The following is a 22,743-nucleotide window of genomic DNA, read 5'->3' as shown; positions in this document are numbered from 1 at the left end:
GTGAATAATTATACATTAAATAACATTCATAATATTTCATGGTTTACAAATTGATTTTTGATTTTATACTTTATCTCCTCATTATTATTTAATGTTGTAAAAAGAACCAAAATAAATTGTTAACTATATATGTTATTAATATATTTAATGGTTTACGTTTCAAAAGGAAATGAATTTGAAATAAAATTGCTAATTATGGTTTTATATAAAAATAGAAAAAAAAGAACTAAAAGTAAATAAACTATAAACATTACGAAAAACATCATATTTGGGTATTAATTATCAGCCAAAATAGAATGGTTTTATGAATTTATTACTTGGATTAAAAATATTGTTTATAGAATACCTATTCATGATTTTGGAAGTAAAATAAAACACTTTAAACAATTAGCATTGGTAATCATGTATACGTATATATTTTTAAAAGTTGAAGTAATGAACTTGAATCCATGAAACTTTATCTAAACCACTTACTATTCCCTGGACCTTACCCTGTTATGCTTGATGCATCTATATTATTATTAATATAGAACTAACTTTGTTAATTGTCATAATCGATCTAAATTAGTTACTTCTTTTGCTCATTATGTTTTGTAGGTTGAATATCTTATATGAACATTAACTCAGTTTGTCATCTTCTATGTAATCTTCTATGTTTACATATGGACATACGGACAGTAACCCACTGTTATCAAACTTTATATTTCAAGTTTGGATCATTAAGATGACAAATGAATACCATTACAAGGGAGTTAACTAGGGACAAAATTAATACCGAAACGGGAATGGCGTGAACCCGTATCGCTTTCCGGCGCGCTCCGATATCCAGCAACGTCTGCGTAACTCCGGCGAATGTGTGGCGGGTAATTGAACCTGTTCTATTTCCTCCCAAGGTCTTGTAAAAAGGTTTTGGGTGTGTGTAAAACGAGACGAACAGGAGTAAGTCCTGTTGTGAACTTCGAACGTATGCGGCGGAACTCCGACCTTCTCCGGCACGTGTGCGTTTTCCGACGAGAGTGCAGGCGATTCAAAAGAATGTTATGGGGTTGTGAGGGTGTGGGTTTCTCGGCCTGTTGCGAGTATTGTAATGGGTTCCGGCAACCGGTCGCCTTCTCCGATTTTCCGGCGAAACCCCGGTGTATTGTGGTATCAACAGAGAGTGAGAGGGAGACATGGGATATTGACTGACAATCGAGAGGGTGGTGGTCGATGGGTTTAGGTGGTGTGCAAGGTTGAGTTTTTATCTATGAGGATATGAGGTTGGAAACAAAAAAGATTGTGATAAAATAGTGTGCAGAAATGGTGTTGAACAAGTTTATTGATTTTGAGAATACAAATGAACTTTGAAATCATTAATGTGCCGGTTGATTTACTGGCCGACGTATTTATTTTGGGCGGCAAAGTTTATGACTAAAACAACAAAACCTTATATTTCAATTTGCTAGAATACGGGGTTATATCAAGAGTTGAAGCCACTTTGATATTTTAATTTATTTTACTTGTTTATTTATTTATTATTTTTTTTTTTACAAAACTTGTTTTTAAATCCCTTTACTTTTAGAGATTCAATCAGCTAGGTCAAGTTATGTAACCTTTTAACTCAATTTAATCCTACGAAACTAACTAGATTAATTAATAAATTGTAGACTTTTTTTTATAGTAAAAGGTTAATTAGTTATAAATAAATAACTATATCGATAAGTAAATCGCGAAAACTTCCGAGGTTTCAAAAGTTAGGATTCTGGTTTCAAAACGGGTCGGATTTTGGGAATCCATTTTGACGAATCTTACAATATTTCCCTGTTCTTATGACAATTAATGCATCTGTTAATATTTTATTATGAACTAGGGAAGCAGGAGATACTCACCTCTTAAACAACCTACCGCTCAGCAAGTACTAATCGAGAAGATATTGAACGGACCCATTAGTCTATTAGTAATAGGAGCACACACAAACATCGCTATTTTTCTTATGACCAATCCACATTTAAAGAAAAATATTGAGCACATTTATATCATAGGTGGTGGTGTAAGGTCAAAGAACCCAACTGGTGGTAATCATGGTAATTTATATACATGCTTCAAAAGCAATCCTTATGCTGAGTTCAACCTTTTTGATGACCCTTTTGCTGCATACCAGGTAACTAACTATAGATCTTTTTTAAAATTAGTACTTATTAGGTGGGCTGCAGGTCAAGAAATGTATGGATATTACGTTCTGTGTGTTAACTAGAGCTGGTAACCATTAACTATCAAACACAATAATCAAACAACTGCCACAACCCTAACTTTTAACTTTCTAATTACTTACATTCAGTGATCTATTTTGTTGCTTATCATGACGATGAATGGGGGGTTCTTGCTCTTGATGATACGTAAGCACCCGAAACTTGTGGATAACACGTTTTTTTATTGAAATCAACTGTTGTTTATGGGTTTGATTGTGGTTGTCAAGGTTGTTGTTTGAATTATTGGTGCTGACTGGTGCTCAAGTTGGATGAGATTGGACTTCTGTTTTGAAGAAAAAGGGAGCAAGTTAAGTAAGTCTTTAACAATGTTTTTTGTATTAATCCGACTCGAGATACTTGGTTTGACGATCCAATTATATGTTTTCATTTGATCATGTTATGTTTATGCAAATAAGGTGTTCGATGAAAATCTTTATGCTCAAATTTGTTATTGCATTCAGGTAATGAACTAAAGGACAATAAGGATGCAAATCATTCCTTTACTGGTGAAATTTTGGACTATGTAAAGTGAATGTGAAAGTAAGAAGCGATGTTATTCACGATAATTTCTTAAGAACAAAAGATATGTCCAATCGTACAACTCCCAAGATTCTTGTGCTGTACATATACTTCCTTGGAAGGTACTTGTCTCGATCGGGCCTTTAATAAGTGAATGGGTCAAAATTGCCAGCTCTACTTATCATGCTTTCCTTTTTAATGTTTACAGGGTTGCTAAGCAGAGGTCAAGAGAAGCTAACCTACAATTAGTAGATTATCTCATGTCGCTTATATGGCAGTTTAAGTTTAAAGGTATTTTAGAAAAAACTTCCTAAACTGATTTTTTTGTAGTTCTGTTTTCTACTTAATTTAAGCTTCATGAATGTATTACGTGTGTACCGCTTGAAATTAGGTAACATGGTTTCCGGCTTAGAACTTATAGAATTAGGGGTATTTGTTGTCATGTTATCATACAAATAAACTTGTGTAATAATTGCATTCATCTACCTTAAAGTGATACTGCTCTTGAAACATACATTACACTATTGTAGAATCAGTAATGCATAATATGCTTCTTATTTTAAGAACTGAAAACATATGAAGATGTTACAACTTACAAGTAAGTAGTACCTGCTTATTGCACCAACAACTTCTTTTCTGTGGTTGTATATTTTTCAGGCAAGATTGATCACAGATCACTGTAGCAAACTTCGATTCTTTGCCGAGCATTGGATTTCCTAGAAAATGAGATCCCCATAGTCATTGTTGTTTTTGCCGTTGCCATTGTTGCATTCTTACTTTTTTCCAAGAAACCTAAAGGTTCATCATGAACTCACTTTCAATTATTATTCTCCTGTGTATTTCACCACTGGTCTTTTTCTTTAACTTCAATGGTTAATAAAAATAATATGGTTTGTTTTCAATAAGCAAACAAACACTTAAGTAAGCAATCCCGAACATCCACTTACATTTCTGCTATAATTGTTTGAATTCAGTTCTGTGTGTAGTTCATTTTGCTGAAGTGTGGACTTTTGGGGATAATGTGGTTTATATTCGGAAACGCCCCGCTTGCGGTATGCGCATATAATGTATATGTGTGTGGGCCCTCGGGGGACAAAAGTGAAAGTGCACTAATTTTAACTTTATTTTACCAATTTCGTGAAAATAACGAAAAAACGGGGGACGGTTAATCATGCATCATGTGGTGGCGTTGATAGCCGAAATACTAGGGGGTACATGCACTAATCAGCCTTTGTCCCAATTGCTGGGTGTTATGTGCCTTATGTCCAAGGCTTGATGCAAAACTGCTATCAAACCGGGGGTCTTACTAGAAGCAACCTCTCTATTCCAAGGCTTGATGCAAAACCCTATATCGCTCATCCTCGCTGTGTAAAGTTTAACCTGTTTCTTTGTTTATAGTGTTTTTTCTTTGAAATGTTGTGAAGATGCATTACACATAACTATAAGCGCATCATGGATGGATTTTATAAGAAATAAGAATTCATACCAACCTCACCTAACTAATATGTTAAGGGAATTTTATGTTTTGTGTTTTGTTTTATTTTTTTATTTACAATTGATTAACGCCCCTAGACCCTGCTAACGGGTTATACGTACAGTTCCCTCAAGAAAAAGAGCAAATACGCTACACACTTAAACGTGAGGTTCAGTTTGATATACTCTTTTTGCTAAATATTTTTTTTTTTGCATCAACTGAATTTTGTTGTTTCTTTACAATTTTGCAGGTGGATGGTTCAATGAGACTGTAGGTTGTCCATACTACATGGATCCCAAGTTCCTAAAAAGAAATTATGGCCTGGAAGTATATGTATGGAATGTTAGAGTAATCCTACACATAATCCCTTGTGTTGTCTCGCCATTTTAGGCAGGTTGAAATGTTTTATGATTTTGAAGTGAACTTCAAAAGAGAAGTTGGTGAAAACAAATAAAAGAAAGGATAAAAATAGAGTTTTTAGAGGATGGATGTAGATGAAGATTAAAGGAGAAGGAAAAGAAAGACAAAGAGAGAGATATGTTGTTTTAGACATGAGATTTACTTTTTGTTACAAGATTTTAGTGTTTAGTTTTTTAGTGTGTTATTTTGTTAAATATATTTTTAATAATTGAGTAAAAGTACCAAATTAGCCTCATGTATAAAACACATATCACAATTAACTAAAAAATTTAACTAGGTTAGGGTCAAAGGACCTAGAGTGTAATAGGTTTTACAAATAAAGGACTGTGACTGTAATTATTGAAGTTAAAGGTCATCCATTGCAACTCGTTACAAACATAAAGGACGAAAAAACGAAAAAATGTAATTTACCCTTTTGTATTATTAAATTATATTTTTGGTTGGGCCGATCCTGAAAATTCAGATGCCCTAACCGAGCCCGAAGAAACATGCCCTTTGGCTCTTATTGTTATTAAGAGTTTTTTTACACTAAAATGGGTATCGGGCTGATACCTAATGGCCTTAAGTTAGAAATTTTAAGATTGATAGTTCTAAGTGGTCATAAGATATAAGTTTATGTTTTATATTGGTTTTCTATTTAAAAATTATAACATATATATAGTTTTTTTTTTTTTTTTTATATAAATGTGCCTCAGGATAAAGTGTGCCCTGTCTGGGTACTCCCGCCCACCCCAGGGCCAACTATGATTTTAGTGTATGCTAAGTTTGATTATTATGGAAAATATGCAATTTATATTTTTATTATGGGCGTCACACCCTCATCCCACCTTACATCATGACTTCAAATTTCTTTTTTTTTTCAAAAAGTAACTTAAGATAATAATATCATCTCACTAAATGTTTTTTATAAATAATTTTGTTTATATAAATTAGTTTTTACTATTAATGGTTTTAAAAAGGGAATGAATGCCATGATGGTAGTGGTGTACTTGACAGAGTTGATACATATACTTTAGAATCAATGTACATTTACAATTGATTGATTCTCTTCAAGTGAGACTATTGGTTTGTATGTGTTTGTTTGCTATGTTGCAGAGGAATCCGACAGATAATCTAAAGGTTTTGCAAATCAAAGATGCGAAGTCTAAGAGAAGGGTTAAGATAGTAAGAACTTTTAAATTTTCTATTTTTTGTTGTTTCCGGTCAGATATTTCGGTGAACACATTTGGTGCATTTAGACATTTTAGTTAATTAGCTTCGATTCTTTAATAATTAAACTATATGAGTTGTGTTAGGATGAAATTTGTGATCATCAATCCAAATCTGTTGCTATTGATTGAGCAATGGATGTTCAAACAAGCTTACGACCCGAGTTACGGATTTTTTTTTTCAATCAAGATATAATCCTTAACCATCTAATTGAAGCCATATATGTTCCCTGTAAGCAAATAAGAAATGGAAAAATAAAAATAAAAAATACAACCATATGTGCTATAGATGTAGTCCGAGTGAAAGGATATTCCGTTTGTGGTGTTGTTACGTGTATTGTGAGAAACCTCCCACGTTTTATGCACCAACTCTGTTTTAACACACGTGTCTATGACTCTTATGTATGGCTGTGTGCACCTACCCATGTGTGATTAATGCTTGGATAATTGCATGGCAGGGGCTTGGGTCACCAATTTTTGACAAACTTGAAGCTGAGTTGGCTAAGGCAGCTTTGTCTTTACATGCAATCAAGGGATTTGAGTTGGTAGTGGATTTGTAGGTAGGTCGGGCATGTTAGGGTAATGGTTTAAATACATGTAAATTTCGTGTTGTTTGAAATGTGTAGCTCTTTCTCGTGGTGAACCATAACACTTTTGTTGAAAGTTTCTAAACTTTATAAAAAATAATTTGCCAAATATGATTAAAAACTATTATTTCAACACTTTCTTTTCAAAGAAAACGGTTTAGGAGTCTTTACGCATTAGAAATACACTCTGGTGCCTTATGTTTGTGGGTCTGTAAAAGTTTTGAACTTGGATACTATTCGTATGTGCATTTTTTCTTATTCTTTATAAAAAGTTGCTAAAATCAACAATGATTTGGGCCTGATATGTAGGAATGAGTTCTGAAGAGGGGTAGTACCAGCAATAGCATCCTGAAATTGGATCAATGAGTTGTTTTCATAGGCGTTCTAAAAGGTACCTACTTATGGCATTGGTAACAAGTTAAACTTTTGAGTAAAAAGGTAAAACTGCCATTTTTTAGAACCAATGTACTCTTTTGGAGAATAACTAAACATCCTTCTTAATATATTGTAAGATTTGGTTACACCAATAGCATCCTTTATCTTTTATTACTGAAAACTAAATTTTCTTAACCCGGGATGTTCCCGGTAATAGCCTAGTTATCCTATATATTAATAAACGTATGCTTTGAACAGTAAATGGGTTCTTTCGTAATTATCACATACAAATTCTCGTCAAGCCCTGACCCACCCACCGTTGAAAGAGAAACGCGTCAACCAACAATATCACAAAACCCATGGAACCGGAATAAATCCGGCGACTGTGAAAGAGGAAGAGTGATGCAGCAGAGAGCCACATGTGAGACGACGGTCGTACCAGGGTTTCCGGTCACTGCAGCGGCGGTCAACAGTGGTGGCTAGGGTTTCGATTGCGGTTTCAGGAGGGATCAGCGGAACCCGATAATGATGAAGATGGCCGGCGAAATACCTAGGGTTTCGGCTAAGTTCCGGCAGAAGGATTAAAGCTTGCATGTTCCATTTTCAAGTAGATCGGTGACGGATTCGTCTGCATGTGTGCTTTTCTGAATTTAAGGTATAACCCATCTACCTCCCCCCATCAATCTCATCACAACATCTCTGCCTCTGTCCCCGGCGACGTCTGGCGACCAATGGTGAGGTTTATTGTTGGGATTTACAGCATCCTATATGTTCGCCGTCTTCTCTTCTTTTTTTTTTTTTGTTGTAGATGACTAAGTTTAGCCGTGGGTTTGATGCTCTTAACACTTTAGGGTTTTTAGAACTTTGTGGATGAGAGTAACCTTTAAAACATTGTGTAATTTGGTTTTCCTAAATACCTTTGATGTGCTTACAAAAAGGAAAGTGGTTCTGTTTCAGTTAGTGTGAATATTTTAGATCACAAATCAGCAATATGGATCTCACTTTTCGGTGGATTAATTTGATTTGAAGCTAACTGTGGTGGTTGTTTTAAGTGAGGCTGGTTTATGTCACTTTGTGTCTTGGGTTTGTTAATGTACTATTGAAGAAAACTTGAAACGTATATGATTGTGTAGTATGATCCTATTTTAACATGATTGGCTTCAACAAAATAAAACTAAAAGAACCCCAAATTGGAGTTCATAAAGGAATATATGCTAAAAAATAGAGAGATTGATCAAAATTATCTCTGTTTTTCAGTTTATGATGATAGAAAACCTAACAATAAATTTTGTTCATGATTTAAGTTTGCTAAACAAGTTTATTTATTAGGCATTATTCCCACTACGCCACTTTTGCAATAACGCCCCATGCTGACTGGACTGCCACGTGTCGGATAATGCCCCATGGTGGGGGCATTATTTTTCTTCACCACTACACATGGTCTTAGGTATTCTCAAAGTAGATAGTGATTTTAGCGGGTCGGTTTGGGTCTTCACAAATTAGACATTGATTTTAGTTTGTTAAACATGTTGGTTTGGTTCCTTCCAAATTAAATAGTGATAGTCTGTTAATTTATTTTCTTTTCCAATTTTTGTTTCATCATCTGCCAGAAGCCAATCATCTAATCCAATGATTTTTTTTTTTGTTTCGATTTGTATGTAAAGAAACAAGATTTATTATTGTGGATGCTTTGTGCACTGGAACCAAACGATTCTTGAGCAATTACATCTTAACCTTGAAAGGCCATACTAATGAGAAGGTATGTTCCTCTATTTTACTACATCGTTCTTTTATCTACTACATTCTTTATTAAACACGGGTCTTTTAGAACTTTTTTGGATTATTAGTTGTTGTTGGATACATTGCATGTGGTTTAGAAACTAACGAGGTATGCTCTATTTAACTAGAATTTAGTTGTTGTTTGGACATAAGCGGAAACCTACTGGTGTATGGTGAATAGGAGCAGAATCGATGGTCTCAATCTGGACAGTTGGAATAAGTTTTGAGAGTCTGGAATTCAGATAGGAGTGTTCCTGTTTTGGTTGTGGTCTATATTGTTGTTTTTTCTTTTTTCCCTTGATGGATGTTTAGTGCTCTTAGCTTCTGTTTGTTTTATGATAAAATGATCTCTTGATTGGAGAAAATAAAATAGGCTTATAGTTTTGTATCATGAATTTGATATACTGACCAAATACTAATAAACAATATGTTGTTATTGAAATATTGGAAGGCAAAAGGAGTTCAAATGCAACTAAATGAAATCCATTTGGAGATTTAATTCATTGAACTTTTAGTGAACTGATGGTATTAGTTTTTTTTAAGTGTGGGCCATAAACATGTTACTAATTTTTTTTAATGGGTTTCAATTTCTAGGTAAATTAAGTTGATGCGTATTTTTGTCCGAAAACGTCGGAGAACGCCTGGCAGCCGCCCCCCTGGGCGTTTTGGTTGCAAAAATTGGTTGAAGCGTGCTTTATTCCACGCCGGAGAGCAAAAGGGTTTGCCCAATCACATGCAGTGTTCTTTTGTTTGTCCAATAGCTTTTTTTGTTAGTTTTTTTATTTAATTCTTTACACCCCCTTTAACATAATGCCCCACATCCCCACTTCCCCACTACACCCATTTTAGAAAACGTCCCATAATGCCCCATTGCTGACTGGGCTGCCACATGGCGCAAAACGCCCAAAGGTAAGTTTATTACCAGTGCACATGGTCTAAGTTGGTAGTAGGAGACTTTGTGAGACTTGATTAATTAGCTAAACTGATACTTTGTTAATTAGGTGCTTTACATAAGGTTTTTTCTTACCTCATGTAAGTTTATTTCAAAGTTGAATTCAAAAGAGGAATCAAATTGTTCAAAAGGATTGAGCCAAATTTTATAACAATAATACTTATGATTCATATTTATATTTATGTTATATTCGTGTTATAAACGTCATTCTAAACCTGTATGCACTTAGTCACTCGGACTAACCTCTTTAACTCATTTATCTAAATTTGTTGTTTCTAGTAATGTACAAGTAATCGAAGCATAAAATATATGTTGTCAAACCAAGAACGATTATACGATTTGGTTTAGCGCGCTGCAACGCACGCGTGGTTTAAAACTAGTTTCTTTTATATCATATTTACCCGTCCATCAATTTTCACACTTTGCACTCATCATTTCAGAAATCAAATTTATATAACTTCATAATATTTTTATATAAATAAGAAAACCATACGAGCCAATGTTTGACAATTAAAGACTGACAATATTTGTTTTTATACATGCTGTCTAAATTTTTATGTTATGTTTTGTATCCGGTATATAAAAGGACTTTTTGAAACAACTTTTAATAAAATAACAAAAATCATCAAGGAACATACAAGTAAAATAACAAAAATCATTTAATAAAGTAAACTACAAACAACAATTTCAACACACCCACTGAATATCAAGGTCATTTGAGTATTTGACCAATCCATATTAATATATGCACTTTAACCAATTCAGTGTTAACAAATCCATTGTAACCATCACATAAACATCAAAGAAATGAGAAATACTTCAAAACTAACATGTAGTTCTCTTCCTTACTTACTTAGCTGGCTCCTGCTTTGGCTTCCATGAGGCCGTTACGAATCTGATCGCCAATATCTCTAACATGGCCCGGGCCATGGGGAATGAAAACGGTGGTGTTGTTTGATGAAGTTCCAAGATCTTTAATAGTGTCAAAGTATTGTGTGATCATAATAAGATCCATCACTTCTTTTGCAGATGCACCTTCCACCTTATTCGAAAAGTTTAATATGTTTTCTCTTAATCCATCTGTTATTGCTTGTCTCTGCCTTGCCACGCCAACTCCCCCCAAATATTTGGCTTCAGCCTCCGCTTCTGCTTTCTTAACTTGAAGGATCTTATCAGCTTCTCCTTTGTATACACTAGCAAGTTGAAGCCTTTGTGCTGCAAAAATTAAAAAAAAAAAAAAATGGATTATTTTAGTAACCACATTAGGCAATATTCATTTGTTTTCAAACTAATATGGAACTGATACGACATATTTGGAGCAACCGGATACGACCCAACTTAAAACGGGCATAACTTTTGATCAGTCTGGAGTTGCAGTTATAATAATCACATGTTTGCAAATTCAAATTAGTGAAGTAGCTAATGACCATCAACGCTTTGAGTAGAAGTTTCTCAAATAAGGGGTATATAGGTAATTTATTTGATAACAAATGTTATAGATGGAAAAATTTACAACAAGACAAAAACAGAGGTTCCAAGAAATTTTCATATTTGAAAGTTAGCTAGATGTTTGTTGAAGTTCAACTATTTGCAATCAACTCTCCCATGTTTTAGTTTATTTTATTTTTTATTTTTGCATTATACATAGAAAATTTCATAATTTGAGCAAACTTTACGATATCCTAGTAATATTGTTATTATAAACAAGGTTTAAAAGAACGGAAACGAGTTTCGAGGCGTTTTCCCTTCGCCTCACGAGGCGTAAGGCCGAGGCGGTATTAATAAATAAATATAAAAATTATATATTTTTTAAATGCCATTTTAGTCCCTGTGGTTTGGGCCATTTTGCCAGTTTAGTCCAAAGGTTTCATTTTTCACCTGTGGGTCCAAAAAGGTTTCACCGTTGCCATTTTAGTCCACTGGGTTAACTTCATCCATTTTTTATGTTAACGAGAAGGCCAATTCGGTCATTTTATATGTAATTCTGTTAACTAGAAGGGCAATTCGGCCATATAAAATGACCGAATTGGCCTTCTCGTTAACAAAAAAATGGATGAAGTTAACCAAGTGGACTAAAATGGCAACGGTGAAACCTTTTTGGACCCACAGGTGAAAATGAAACCTTTGGACTAAACTGGCAAAATGACCCAAACCATAGGGATTGAAATGGTATTTAACTCTAAAAATAATAATATCATCAGATTCATCAAAAACATATATAAAAAAGACATGAAATGCTTGAAATTGACACAAAAAGTCAAAAACATCAAAAACAATTATGAAAATCCCATGAGGCGCGGCCTTTCTTAGCGCCCTCAGCCCCTCTGAGGCGCATATGCAGTAAAAACCCCATGAGGCACACCTCAGACTCGTTTTTTGGCCGTTTCGCCTCGAGGCGCGCCTTGAAGCGCACGCCTCAAGCGTTTTTTAAAACCATGATTGTAAAACCAAAAGTTTTTAAAACCAAGGTTATATTCATGTATATTAGTAGCAAAACAATACTTGAGTATTTACTGATCCAAAAAAACTAGTGGGTAATTAAATTGCAGAAATCAAGCAGGTCAAATACCTACCTGCATTGATTTCGTTCATTGCTCTACGCACAGAGGGATCAGGTATAATGTCCACCATCAGTATATGCTCTATCGAGTACCCATATCCTCCCATCACCTGCACAGCCAGATTTTAGATAGGGTTGACCTTGATTATGGTTTTAAACCAAGAACATATCATATAATCAGCCTTATGACCGTAATTTACCTTCTCGAGTTCCTCCAATACAGTCTTTGCAACTTCATCCTTCTGCTCAAAGAGCTGATCCAAAGTCATTCTTGGAACCTGTGCCCTTACAACTGAAACAAAAAAAACTATTACACTAATAATTTATAAAGATAACAATTTTGGACAATTAAGTGTTTTCATCACCCCTTATGAAACCTGACACGTCTCATTTAGACGTAAAATGTTGTGTCTAAATAACTTACCATCAAAAACATATGCTTGAATTTGTTCCCCAGGGTTCTGCAACTCGTAGAAGGCATCGTCAGCGCTTTGCTTTATTACTCGGTACTGAATGGAAGAAATTATCTGAACAAATACATTATCCTGAAACAATAAACACAGCTTTTAAGTTCTGATGCGGACCCAAGTGTGGAGGAGCGGGCCATCTTATATTTGGAGGCCCAAGATCGTGTGACAAAAGGGGCTTCACTAAAATGGCTCTTAACTTGGGCTACAGGGGTCCGTTTTGGGCGTGCGGCCAGGCGAAATGATCGTGAGAACGAGGCTCATCTTTCTACAAACGGCCGTAGGCGGTTTGGGTCATCGTTCGGGCCCAAAAACGCTTATTTCCATGAGTTATTTATCGTTTTATGTTTTTTATTGCTTTTGTTGGACTTTTATTTCGTTCGAGCTTTTGGCCCAAGTGTGTTTTGAGGCCCGTTTTCAATTTAGGTTGTTATTTATATGGATGTAGTGTAATGGGAGGAGACAAATCAGTTTTGAAATATATGAACAGTCATTTTTCTCTCCCAATTCACTAGTGTGTGTTTTGTGTGTGAAAAACCCAATTTTCGGTATTCTTCGTGAATCAACGAATTTTGGAAGAATCATTCCTGGTATTCTGTGAGAATCAACAGGTCCGATTTCCTATCCCATTTTCTAGTCTACATCAAGTTCCCACCTTTTTCATACATATTTTTTGTTCACATTGAATTTTATAGCAAAAATGTACAATGAGAAATGTAGGAGATATATGGCAATATAACATATCAAGTTTGGAATTAAGAAGTACCAAGTCTGTCCTAGTCCTACAAAATTCTCTTTTTTTTTTTTTTTAAAGTGTGTCATCCATATGAAGTTACAAATGCAAAATTTTCTACTGTACTGTCAAGAACCTAAAAGCGGTGATATTAATAATCAAGAGTGTTAAACAAGCACACCATCCCGGAATAGATTGTGTGGCATCATCACAGTCTGCATAGCCAGAAAAATATTGACAAAAAAACCTACCCTAGCTAATTACTCTGAGCAAAATGATAATCGAAATGAGAATTAGGAAGGAGAATAACCTTGGTTTTAGTCTCGATTTTGACTTCAAGAGACTGAATCCTGGTGGAGAGAACACCGGCGAGATACTGACCGGCGCAAGGGTTGAAGAAATTGAGGCCTGGCTCTGCCATTTTCTCAAACCGACCCCATTTTTCCACAATTCCCACGCTCGCTTGGTCTATGCAACCTGCAAACACGCACGATGCGTTCCCCATCACCCCGATTGATTCTATTCTATTCTATTTTATTCTGTCTGTGTATGGTGTATATTATATATAGAGAGATGGTTGGATTTGTTGTGTGAAGATATGAGCGTCAACGTAGACTCTCAAACCACCGCGCCCTATGCTAACTAACCTAACCTTCCTTCCTTCCTTCCTTCTATGCATTTATATCGATTTCGACTTATATTAATATTAGGGAAAACCACGAAATTGGCCACTGCAACGCCGTCTTTGCGAAAATGGCCACCGGACACCCCTTGACGAGCCGGTTCAAAATCCTGAAACGGCACATGAGTTTTTTTTAACGGCCGTCCACTCCCCGCTTGACACGTGTCCGACAATCCCTGAAACGGCTTGAGAAGGATGCTGTGAACGCCACGTGGCTGAGAATGTGGAAAGATCTTAGCCAAGCCGTTACAACCGGCTCATGTGGAAAGATCTTAGCCATGTTCCTTCAACGAGCCAAGCCACGTTCTTACAAGATAGCCAAGCCGTTTCCGTACGATCTGGCCAAGCCGTTACAGCTGACATCCGAGCCGTTTCCGTGAACTAGTTGTGCCGTTTTAGCTGGCTCCAAGCCGTTTTAGCTGCGGCCAAGCCGTTACAGAAGGTCCGTGCCGTTTCAACACATTGTTCGAGCCGTTTCAGCTGGCTCAAGCCGTTTGAAACCTTTATATTTAGTGAGTGGCCGTTAAAAATTTTTCCCTACATTTTTGTATTAGTTTTTTCAACATATTTGTTTAAAGTTATAAAAACATTTGGCATTTTGTAAAAGAAAGTTTCCAACTTAAAATTATGAAGATTCGTTTGGTTGTATACACTGGCGGAAAGTGGGAAATCGTTAACGGAAAGTTGGAGTATGTTGCTGATGCTGATTCAAGTAGACGTGGTTTAGAAATTGAACCCAACCTTTCATACACCGCTCTTTTAAGTAAACTGTCAAACATTTGTAGTTCTACAAACATTACGAAGTTATCTTATCGGTTGTCTTCCTTTAGTGATCCCATAGATATAATAAACGATGAAGATCTTGCAATTTTTTATAATTTTGCTATGGAAAATATTTTTGAAATTTATAAATTATATGTGATTGAAGGGTTTGGTGTTGGATCATCTGGTTTTTCAAGTCCAAAAAAATTTTTAGTTCCTGATTTAAATTTCTGTACTGATGAAGAAAATTATGATGTTGTAAACGACTCCCAACCAAATCCTGATAATTCTTTCGAAAATTGTTCGCGATCTTCATCAATTACTTTTGAACCAGGTCACGTATTTAATAACAAAGAAGACATGAAACTTGAATTGGGAAAAAAATGTTTGTTAGAACACTTTGAGTTTAAAGTAGATAGATCCTCTAAAACTCGATACCAGGTGTCATGTTTGGTCGACGGTTGCGGTTGGCGTTTCCGTGCAAGGAGTTTTGGAGATAGTGGGGTGTTTTTTGTTAAGAGTTTTAACGATAAACACACGTGCTCGAAGACGCTAACGTACCCACATGTTCGTCAGGCAAACCCACATGTTGTTGCTCATTATTTAAAAGAACCTTTAAAAGACAGTGGAAGAATATATCGTTGTAATGAAATAGTGAAAGATTTTAGACAGAGATTCCAAGTTGAGATAACCACTAGTCAAGCTTGGCGTGGAAAAAGTCTGGCACTAGAGCTTTTACAAGGATCAAGCAGAGAGTCGTTCGCAGAACTACCACTTTACTGTTACAATCTTGAGCGGGCAAATCCTGGTTCTGTTACACATATCAAGACTGATCACGAGCGTCGGTTTGAGATGGTCTTTGTCGCGATTGGTGCTGCGGTAAGTTATAGCATTATCTGTTTTTATTTTGTTTCGACAAACTACATGTTCTTGACTCTTTTTAAATAATTTTGTTTCAGATTCGTACCTTTATATGCAATTTAAGACCGGTGGTGATCATTGATGCTGCACACCTAAAGGGTGAATTTAAGGGGACGTTATTTTTAGCTGTTGGAATGGATGGAAACAACCAAATTTTACCAATTTCCTACGGAATAGGAAAATCAGAGGATGGTGAATGTTGGACATGGTTTCTGTCAAAGCTTAAAGAATGTATCGGTGAAATACCTGAAATGGCCATAATTTCGGATAGAGCGAATTCTATACATCTGGCTGTTAGAAACGTCTTTCCACATGTTTATCATGGGTTATGCTGTCGTCATTTAATGATGAACCTACGTTTACCCTCTGATAAAAAAAAAGAAAATGAGAAGTTGTGGTGGAAGACATGCAAATCGTACCGATTGTCTGATTTTAACGAGTCATTTAATGCTCTTTGTCTTGCCGTTCCTAGAGTGCGACACACTCTAACAAGTATTGGGTTCGGTAGATGGGCACGGGCGCATTGTCCAGGCAATCGATATCATTATATGACATCTAACAGCGCGGAGTCTATTAACGCTTTATCTAGACACTCGCGTAAAATGCCGGTAACACAACTCTTAGAGTTCTTCCGGCAATCTGTACAAAAGTGGTTTTACGATCGCCGTTTGCAAGGTATACATGAAAAACATTTACTTACACAGTGGGCACAGAAGAAAATTTTTAAAAAAATTGAAGGGTCTAGAACATGGACGGTTGCTGGGATTGAGTTAAACAGTTATTCTGTTGCAGACAGTGGAAAGGGGGGTTTAGTGGACTTTGTTAATGGAACATGTAGTTGCCGAGTTTGGCAGGTTTCTGGTTTACCATGCGGGCATGTTATCGCCGTTTCAAAATTTTTAGGTGAAACCGACTGCAGTAAGTATTGCTTCCCGTGTTACTCCAACGAAGTCTATAAGAAAACTTATGAAGAAGCGATTTATCCTCTCCCGCATAGATCTGAATGGGAGACTCCAGAAGACCTTATCAATCTTCAACCGCCACATATGACAAAGCGCCAGGCTGGTCGTCCTCGAGAAAACAACCGAATCTTATCCCGCGGGGAAGAACCTACTCCCCTCTATTGTTCCCGATGTAACTCATATGGTCATCATCGGGATGTATGTCGGCAGCCCATGCCGTCAGAAGTTCGTACTCGCAAACACCCAGACAAAGGGAAAGGGAAAGAAACCGATAATCCTGATGATTTTACACAATCTCCTGCTGATTATATGTATCCGTCTTTCAACTTGGGAGACTTTTAATACTTTATTAATTTATTTTGTGAAATTTAATCTAACTTGTCTAGTAACTAGTTGCATATTAATATTGAAAATCATTTCATTAAAATATGTTATTAATTTTTTTTTATATTACATGCATACATAGAACCATTAAACATTAACAGGTGTGAAGCGCCCGGTGTAGAGTTCATCTGCCATGTACCGTCTGTATCTGAAACAAGCATCCTGAAGGTTTCCTTCGGTCCATGTTAAAGAACGATTCCAAATAAGTTTTTCCATTAGCATACATATGATGACTCCTGAATTTCTGCCAACACGATTTGTTTGAGGAGGCCACACGAAATCCCCTACTATTTGCATGGAACGCGTCTCATTTATTCCTGACTGTTGCCAGTACGATATACGTCCGAGAAACCACAAAAATAAAGATTCAAATTCTAGAACAATTTGATGTACTCTTCTGTGTACGCAAAATGAATCTCCGCAATTAATCGTGTCACAATTATTAGCAAAAAAAATTCTTAATTGTAGTGACTTTATATTTATTTTAAAAAGCAACCAATTTTGTTCGTTGTCCGGTATAGGAACGTATACCTGCAAAAAAGTGAATAATTTTAGGTTCTAAATCAACGGTGTAAATTTAAAAACAAAAATTATTAGCAAAAAAATACTTTCCCAAAAATTATATCAAACACCTACAAGTTCTTATTTAAAAAAAAAAAAAAACAACCCTGACATTTATTATCTAATAACCGGAATGGTCTTCCGCTTCAGAATCATACTCTACCCCTTCTTCCATTTCCGCACGATAAGCTTCAAAACGCACTTTATCGTACAGCCGTTCGAAACAAGATTCGTCGTCTGAGTCTGACTCTTCGTCAGCATTAACCGCCAAATTTTCTTGTGGAATAATCTGGTCCAAAGGAAGCTGTTGTTCATCGTGATTAGGTAACGGATCAACCGCCTCACACTGAACATAACCCGTAAATGGTGCTTCACGTGTTGGCTGTTGCACCGGGTTTGGGGGGTTACGAGTTTGTGAATTATTTGGTTCGGGGTTATCTGGGGGTGGGTTTGGGTGGTTAATCGGTTGGAAAATGTTGACGTTGATATGAACGTTTACATGAATGTTGATTTCTTGATTTGCCATGAGGTAGAAAAAAGAGGTAAAAAAAAAGGGGATGCAGTTGAGCAGTGAACCAAGATGTGTTTAAATAGGTGTGGAGTAAGAGTGGGAGTCGTGTTCATTTAATAAAAAACGGATATAATAAAGTAGAAAAAAAAATGATAAAGCCTACCGTATCAATTTCCCAGAATGGAGGATATGTTGCTGTAGAACCATCTGCGTATCTGGTTGCATCAATATCTTGTTTATGTAACATGTCGAAGAAATTTGGCGGTAGAACTGTCCAACGAATATCGTTTGACGACAGCGTCCTTGCATTCTCTCGTTCACACATGAGTTTGTTACACCATGCTTGTACGTGCTAAAAAATGATGGTAATTTACTTATTACAAAAATTATGAAACAGATTTTTATTACGAAAAAATTTATTATTAAGGTACCGTTTTTTGAATAAAACCTGCTCCAGTAAATCCAAGCAGTCCCCCCCACCAATCCTTTCCTAGTGGTGTTAACCCCGTGTAAGAAGAATAGCAACTAGGATTATCTCCTTCGTAGTAAAATTCAAGAACATTTGGAGACCATTGGCGATCCCAAATCTGTTGATTGTTGGAAACGGAAGGAGGAATACTTGTCATTGGTAATGGAGGATGTCACATGTGTAATAAAGGTAGAAGGGACACACATATATATATATATATACATATAAAGACTAGTAGAAAAATATTTAATGTTTTTAAACCAAAAAAATACAATTACATTTCTAATACGGGATCATCATCATCATCACCAAGTTTGTTGTCAGTTGTTGAATCTGGTAACACGGAATCATAAAATAGTAAAGCAAGTTGACGTCGCATACGTTCCGCTGTTTTCTGAGTATCTTTATCATTGTTCAACGGTTTTTTATTTATCAACCTATCAAGAAATATGCATACCCAAACCCCACAGTCTCCCAAAACTCCGGACTGCTGAGGAGCATCGGTTGCATAAATAACTCGGAAAGGGTAAGTTAACGGTAATGGTCTGTGGGCATTGTAACCATGAATTCGTAGCCAGTGGTCAAACACAAAATTTATATGACACACCACATCCGTTCTTTCCTTTTCGTAACCATTTAAATAGCTGAAAGAGCAACAAATTAACAAAGTTAGTAACATGTATGTTGGAGTACTAATAAGTTAAATCTGTCTAATACCTGTCGTATATCGTTAGCGTGTAATTGAGAAGATTGAAAACGCCTAAAAACCAATGAGCACCTTCTATAAACAACGGTACGTAAACCTATATAATTAGTAAGCAAAATATTAAATTAATTCAATACGAAATACATTTATTCAGTAATTAATAAGTTGTCGTTCAACATTACCTCGTCAACAGTATGTATTGATGGAAAAGGGTCAACCTGCCCAGTAAAGTAACCTTTACAGGTATGGTCGACGGACGTGTACCGAAAATAATTTTGAAAATATGGGGGTAGAATACTCCACCGATCATTTTCATTTCTTGAATGATACATGTGGATCATCCACCCAAATATATGCTGTCAAACATTATAAAGTTAATTACAATAAAATATACAAAAAAATATAAATTAATTTTTTATTACTTACATCATCGCTTAACCAGCCTTCACCGTCCATGCCCAGCAACGACTCCCAAAATTTTGGACCGACAGAATTCCCAACTATTAGGGAAAGATGTTGACTGCCGCAATTTGGATACCAATGCTTGATAAAATCAATTTGTCTATCCTCGTTTCTTGACCTTTTGGCTTTTATATCTTTCAATTTTTTAAAAGCCACATACGGGGATAGCATAGCTGCTGCGGGCTTTACAAGCCTTTCCGACCGTCTCAGTTTGACGATTTCGGGATCCTCATTCTACAAAAATTGTATATATGTATTAATTTCACTATCTAAAGAATAATTTCATTAACTTTCATTTACAAAATTAATACTAAATTTTTTTAAATTTATACTACTAATAAAAATATGATAAGTAATTAAAATAAAAATATTGGAAAAACTTACAAAATCTTCATTCACCATCGGGCTCATAGAGACGTGGTAGGCATTATCGTAATTGATAAATGAATCGGCAACAGCCTACAAGAAAAGCATAACAGGTAAATTAACAGTTATTGGTGGATATTGTTATTATAAAAAAATTAACCTTACATTATCACTCTGAGTGTGTGCCTCTTCTTTTGGTGTTCGTACGGTCACCGGAGTCCTGACCGTTTTTTGCTTTGGAGAACATCGATATGATTGAGAAAACTCTCCCATGAACATATTGGTAAGTCTCCGGTTGTTCTCTAGCAGCCTCTCGTCCAAGACTGATTTAAACTTTGAAATCAGGTCATCCTCGTAATTTGATCGAAACGGGGTCGGGGGGGGATCAAAATTCTGTTGTGGAATCTCATCTCGATCCGTTGCCTGATTATAACCTTCATTGGTCCCATCGGAACCAAACAGAGCCCCCATTACATTGGCAAGCTGTTCTTGTGTGACGACACCTGGGGCGGCCTGCATTTCTGGTTGATTTTGACCCGTGAATCCGGTGGGCATTTGAAAGGGTATTTCTGTGTGCATTTGAATGGGTATTTCTGTGGCCCTTTCAACCGGATTCTCGCCCGGCATTGCACTGGCATACAGCCGACGTTCAGCGTCTAAATAATCTGAACTAGACAAATACCACGCGCTTTGCAACTCATTTTCAGTTGGCAATATAACCAAAGACGGCCTATATTCACGTTTCTGCCAAAATGTTTCAAAAAAATCCCCAATTATTAATATATATTAATATAAACAATAAAAAAGTGTATGTTTATTTTTAAAGTATATTTAAAGATAAAATGTATTACGGTTGCAGCTGTTTGTAGCAATGAATTGACACTGATCCTCATAAACTTCTTGCCTTCTTTCCATCCCAAAAATCTGGGAATCGTCTGACCTTGATACCATTCCCTTGAATTCTTAAAATGAGGAAACGTCTCCAACACCCACATCTACACAAGAAAATTTATTTAAGGGTTATTTATATTTAATTTTATAAGTTCTCAAAAATAACTATATTCATAAACATTTACGGGTACCTTGAACGGCCACACAAATCCAGCTAAAGAAAAACCTTTAGCTTCATCCATTTTCCGAGTGGACAAATTGTATATAGCATTATAAGTACTTTCCCAAAAATAATTACCCCACGGATATTGTCTGAATTCATCTAAGTTATCCACAAGGTCTAAAAGCATATTATCAACTGCATTGGTTTTTTGCCAACCCAAAAAACCTTGACCGATTAACATTAGAAGACATATCCTCGTGCGGTCAGCATCATCAAAACGGCCAATGTCACCGAACATGTTCATTATCTGGCCAAAATTAACAGTTGATCCAGCTCCAAAGTATTTGTTCCTAAATGAGTTCGGATGGTCTATAGGTGACCAGGAACTGTGGCCAAAACGTAGCCCCGTTATTAAACAAAACTGTTTCGGGGTGAATGTAAATAGCTGCCCTCGTAATTTATACGAAATCCCAATACGGGGAAAAGGCGTCGGTATTTGTAGCTGTGCAACGCCATATAAAAGAAGGCTATCGCATATGGTGCACCTATTATCTAAGAATGGACCGAAACAAGTTTGCCTAATAGCTGATTCAACCGCCGGAGTCAGCACTTGACGCAAATTTTTAAAACCAACCACTTCTCTCGAACTTTAATAGTTATTTGCTATATAAAAAGAGAAAAAAAATTAAAAACAGCATACGAATTCAATTAAAAAACTTATCTTTATTTTATCGGCAACATTTTACCGGGCACAAAGGGGGGTCCACGAAAGCATCTTGCATCTCTTGATCGTTTGGTATATTCTCGAAAGCATTCGGCATGTTCTCGTGTCCGTTGAAGTCCATAGTGGGGGCCCACAATTATTGTCGAAGAAGTCAGTGGTCCCGGAAGAGTCAACGATGTTTCGGATGTTGAAAGTTGCGGTCTTCAACTCCTTTGCTTTGCTCCAACGTGGTGAGTTGCTTTGAAAATGACAAAATGAGGAAACGGCATTGTTGACCCGATTTGAATTTTCGTTCATGTGGGGAATAGTTGTTTATTGGAACACGCGCCGTGAAACGGCTCAACCTGACGTCGGAAACGGCACTACTTGACAGCGGAAACGGCTCGACCTTAAATCGGTAACGGCTTAAACTGACAGCAAAACGACGCGCCTGAAACGGCTTGCTGTAGCAGAGGAAACGGCACGGCGTTGCAGCTGTAACGGCTTGAAGTTGCAGTGGAAACGGCTCGGCCTTGTCGTAACGGCATAAAACAAGAAACGGAAACGGCTTGGATATTACTTTATTGAGGCCGTGCCACGAAACGGCTCGGCCAGTTATATGTAACGGCTCGGGCAGTACTTTATTGAAAGTTGTGATGAAAACTATTAAAAAAACAATTAATATAATAAATTATTTTCAAGTTAAATAAGATCAAAAAATTTCTTAGAACGACACTCATAGCACTTGAAACAGTCTTAAAACCAATAATGGCTGACAAAAACAACGTATACTGCTCTCAACCAGTTAGTAAGATCATGCAACGTGGATTCTTAAGAAAATGGAGAGCACCAAGACAGTCCGGTGAATCTTCCTCGTCTGACCGTCGTGCCGGAAAAG

The 22,743-nt window shown here is 36.3% G+C and overlaps 2 protein-coding genes and 2 long non-coding RNA genes across 4 annotated transcripts; 2 read left to right on the top strand and 2 right to left on the bottom strand.

Moving 5' to 3' along the window:
- Positions 1-7,040: 7,040 nt before the first annotated feature.
- Positions 7,041-9,718, top strand: LOC118492299. Its single transcript, XR_004893055.1, has 3 exons — positions 7,041-7,545; positions 8,476-8,570; positions 9,185-9,718. It is a non-coding gene; the product is annotated as an uncharacterized LOC118492299 (long non-coding RNA).
- A 465-nt stretch (positions 9,719-10,183) lies between these two features.
- LOC118492298 (hypersensitive-induced response protein 4) lies at positions 10,184-13,983 on the bottom strand. The gene is made up of 5 exons (XM_035990222.1): positions 13,613-13,983; positions 12,527-12,647; positions 12,303-12,394; positions 12,116-12,212; positions 10,184-10,757 (listed from the first exon to the last, which is right to left on the bottom strand). The coding sequence occupies exons 1-5, from the start codon at positions 13,805-13,807 to the stop codon at positions 10,396-10,398; spliced, it is 867 nt and encodes a 288-aa protein (XP_035846115.1). The 5' UTR covers positions 13,808-13,983; the 3' UTR covers positions 10,184-10,395.
- A 67-nt stretch (positions 13,984-14,050) lies between these two features.
- Positions 14,051-17,432, top strand: LOC118492297. The gene is made up of 2 exons (XM_035990221.1): positions 14,051-15,625; positions 15,706-17,432. The coding sequence occupies exons 1-2, from the start codon at positions 14,612-14,614 to the stop codon at positions 16,969-16,971; spliced, it is 2,280 nt and encodes a 759-aa protein (XP_035846114.1). The 5' UTR covers positions 14,051-14,611; the 3' UTR covers positions 16,972-17,432.
- A 2,507-nt stretch (positions 17,433-19,939) lies between these two features.
- LOC118492296 lies at positions 19,940-20,445 on the bottom strand. The gene is made up of 3 exons (XR_004893054.1): positions 20,254-20,445; positions 20,107-20,181; positions 19,940-19,956 (listed from the first exon to the last, which is right to left on the bottom strand). It is a non-coding gene; the product is annotated as an uncharacterized LOC118492296 (long non-coding RNA).
- Between the last annotated feature and the right edge of the window lie 2,298 nt (positions 20,446-22,743).

Source organism: Helianthus annuus, chromosome 5 (genome assembly GCF_002127325.2).
Source record: "Helianthus annuus cultivar XRQ/B chromosome 5, HanXRQr2.0-SUNRISE, whole genome shotgun sequence".
Taxonomy (NCBI): Eukaryota; Viridiplantae; Streptophyta; class Magnoliopsida; order Asterales; family Asteraceae; genus Helianthus; species Helianthus annuus.
Note: the sequence above shows the minus strand (reverse complement) of the source record. Positions and strands in the feature narration are given on the sequence as shown.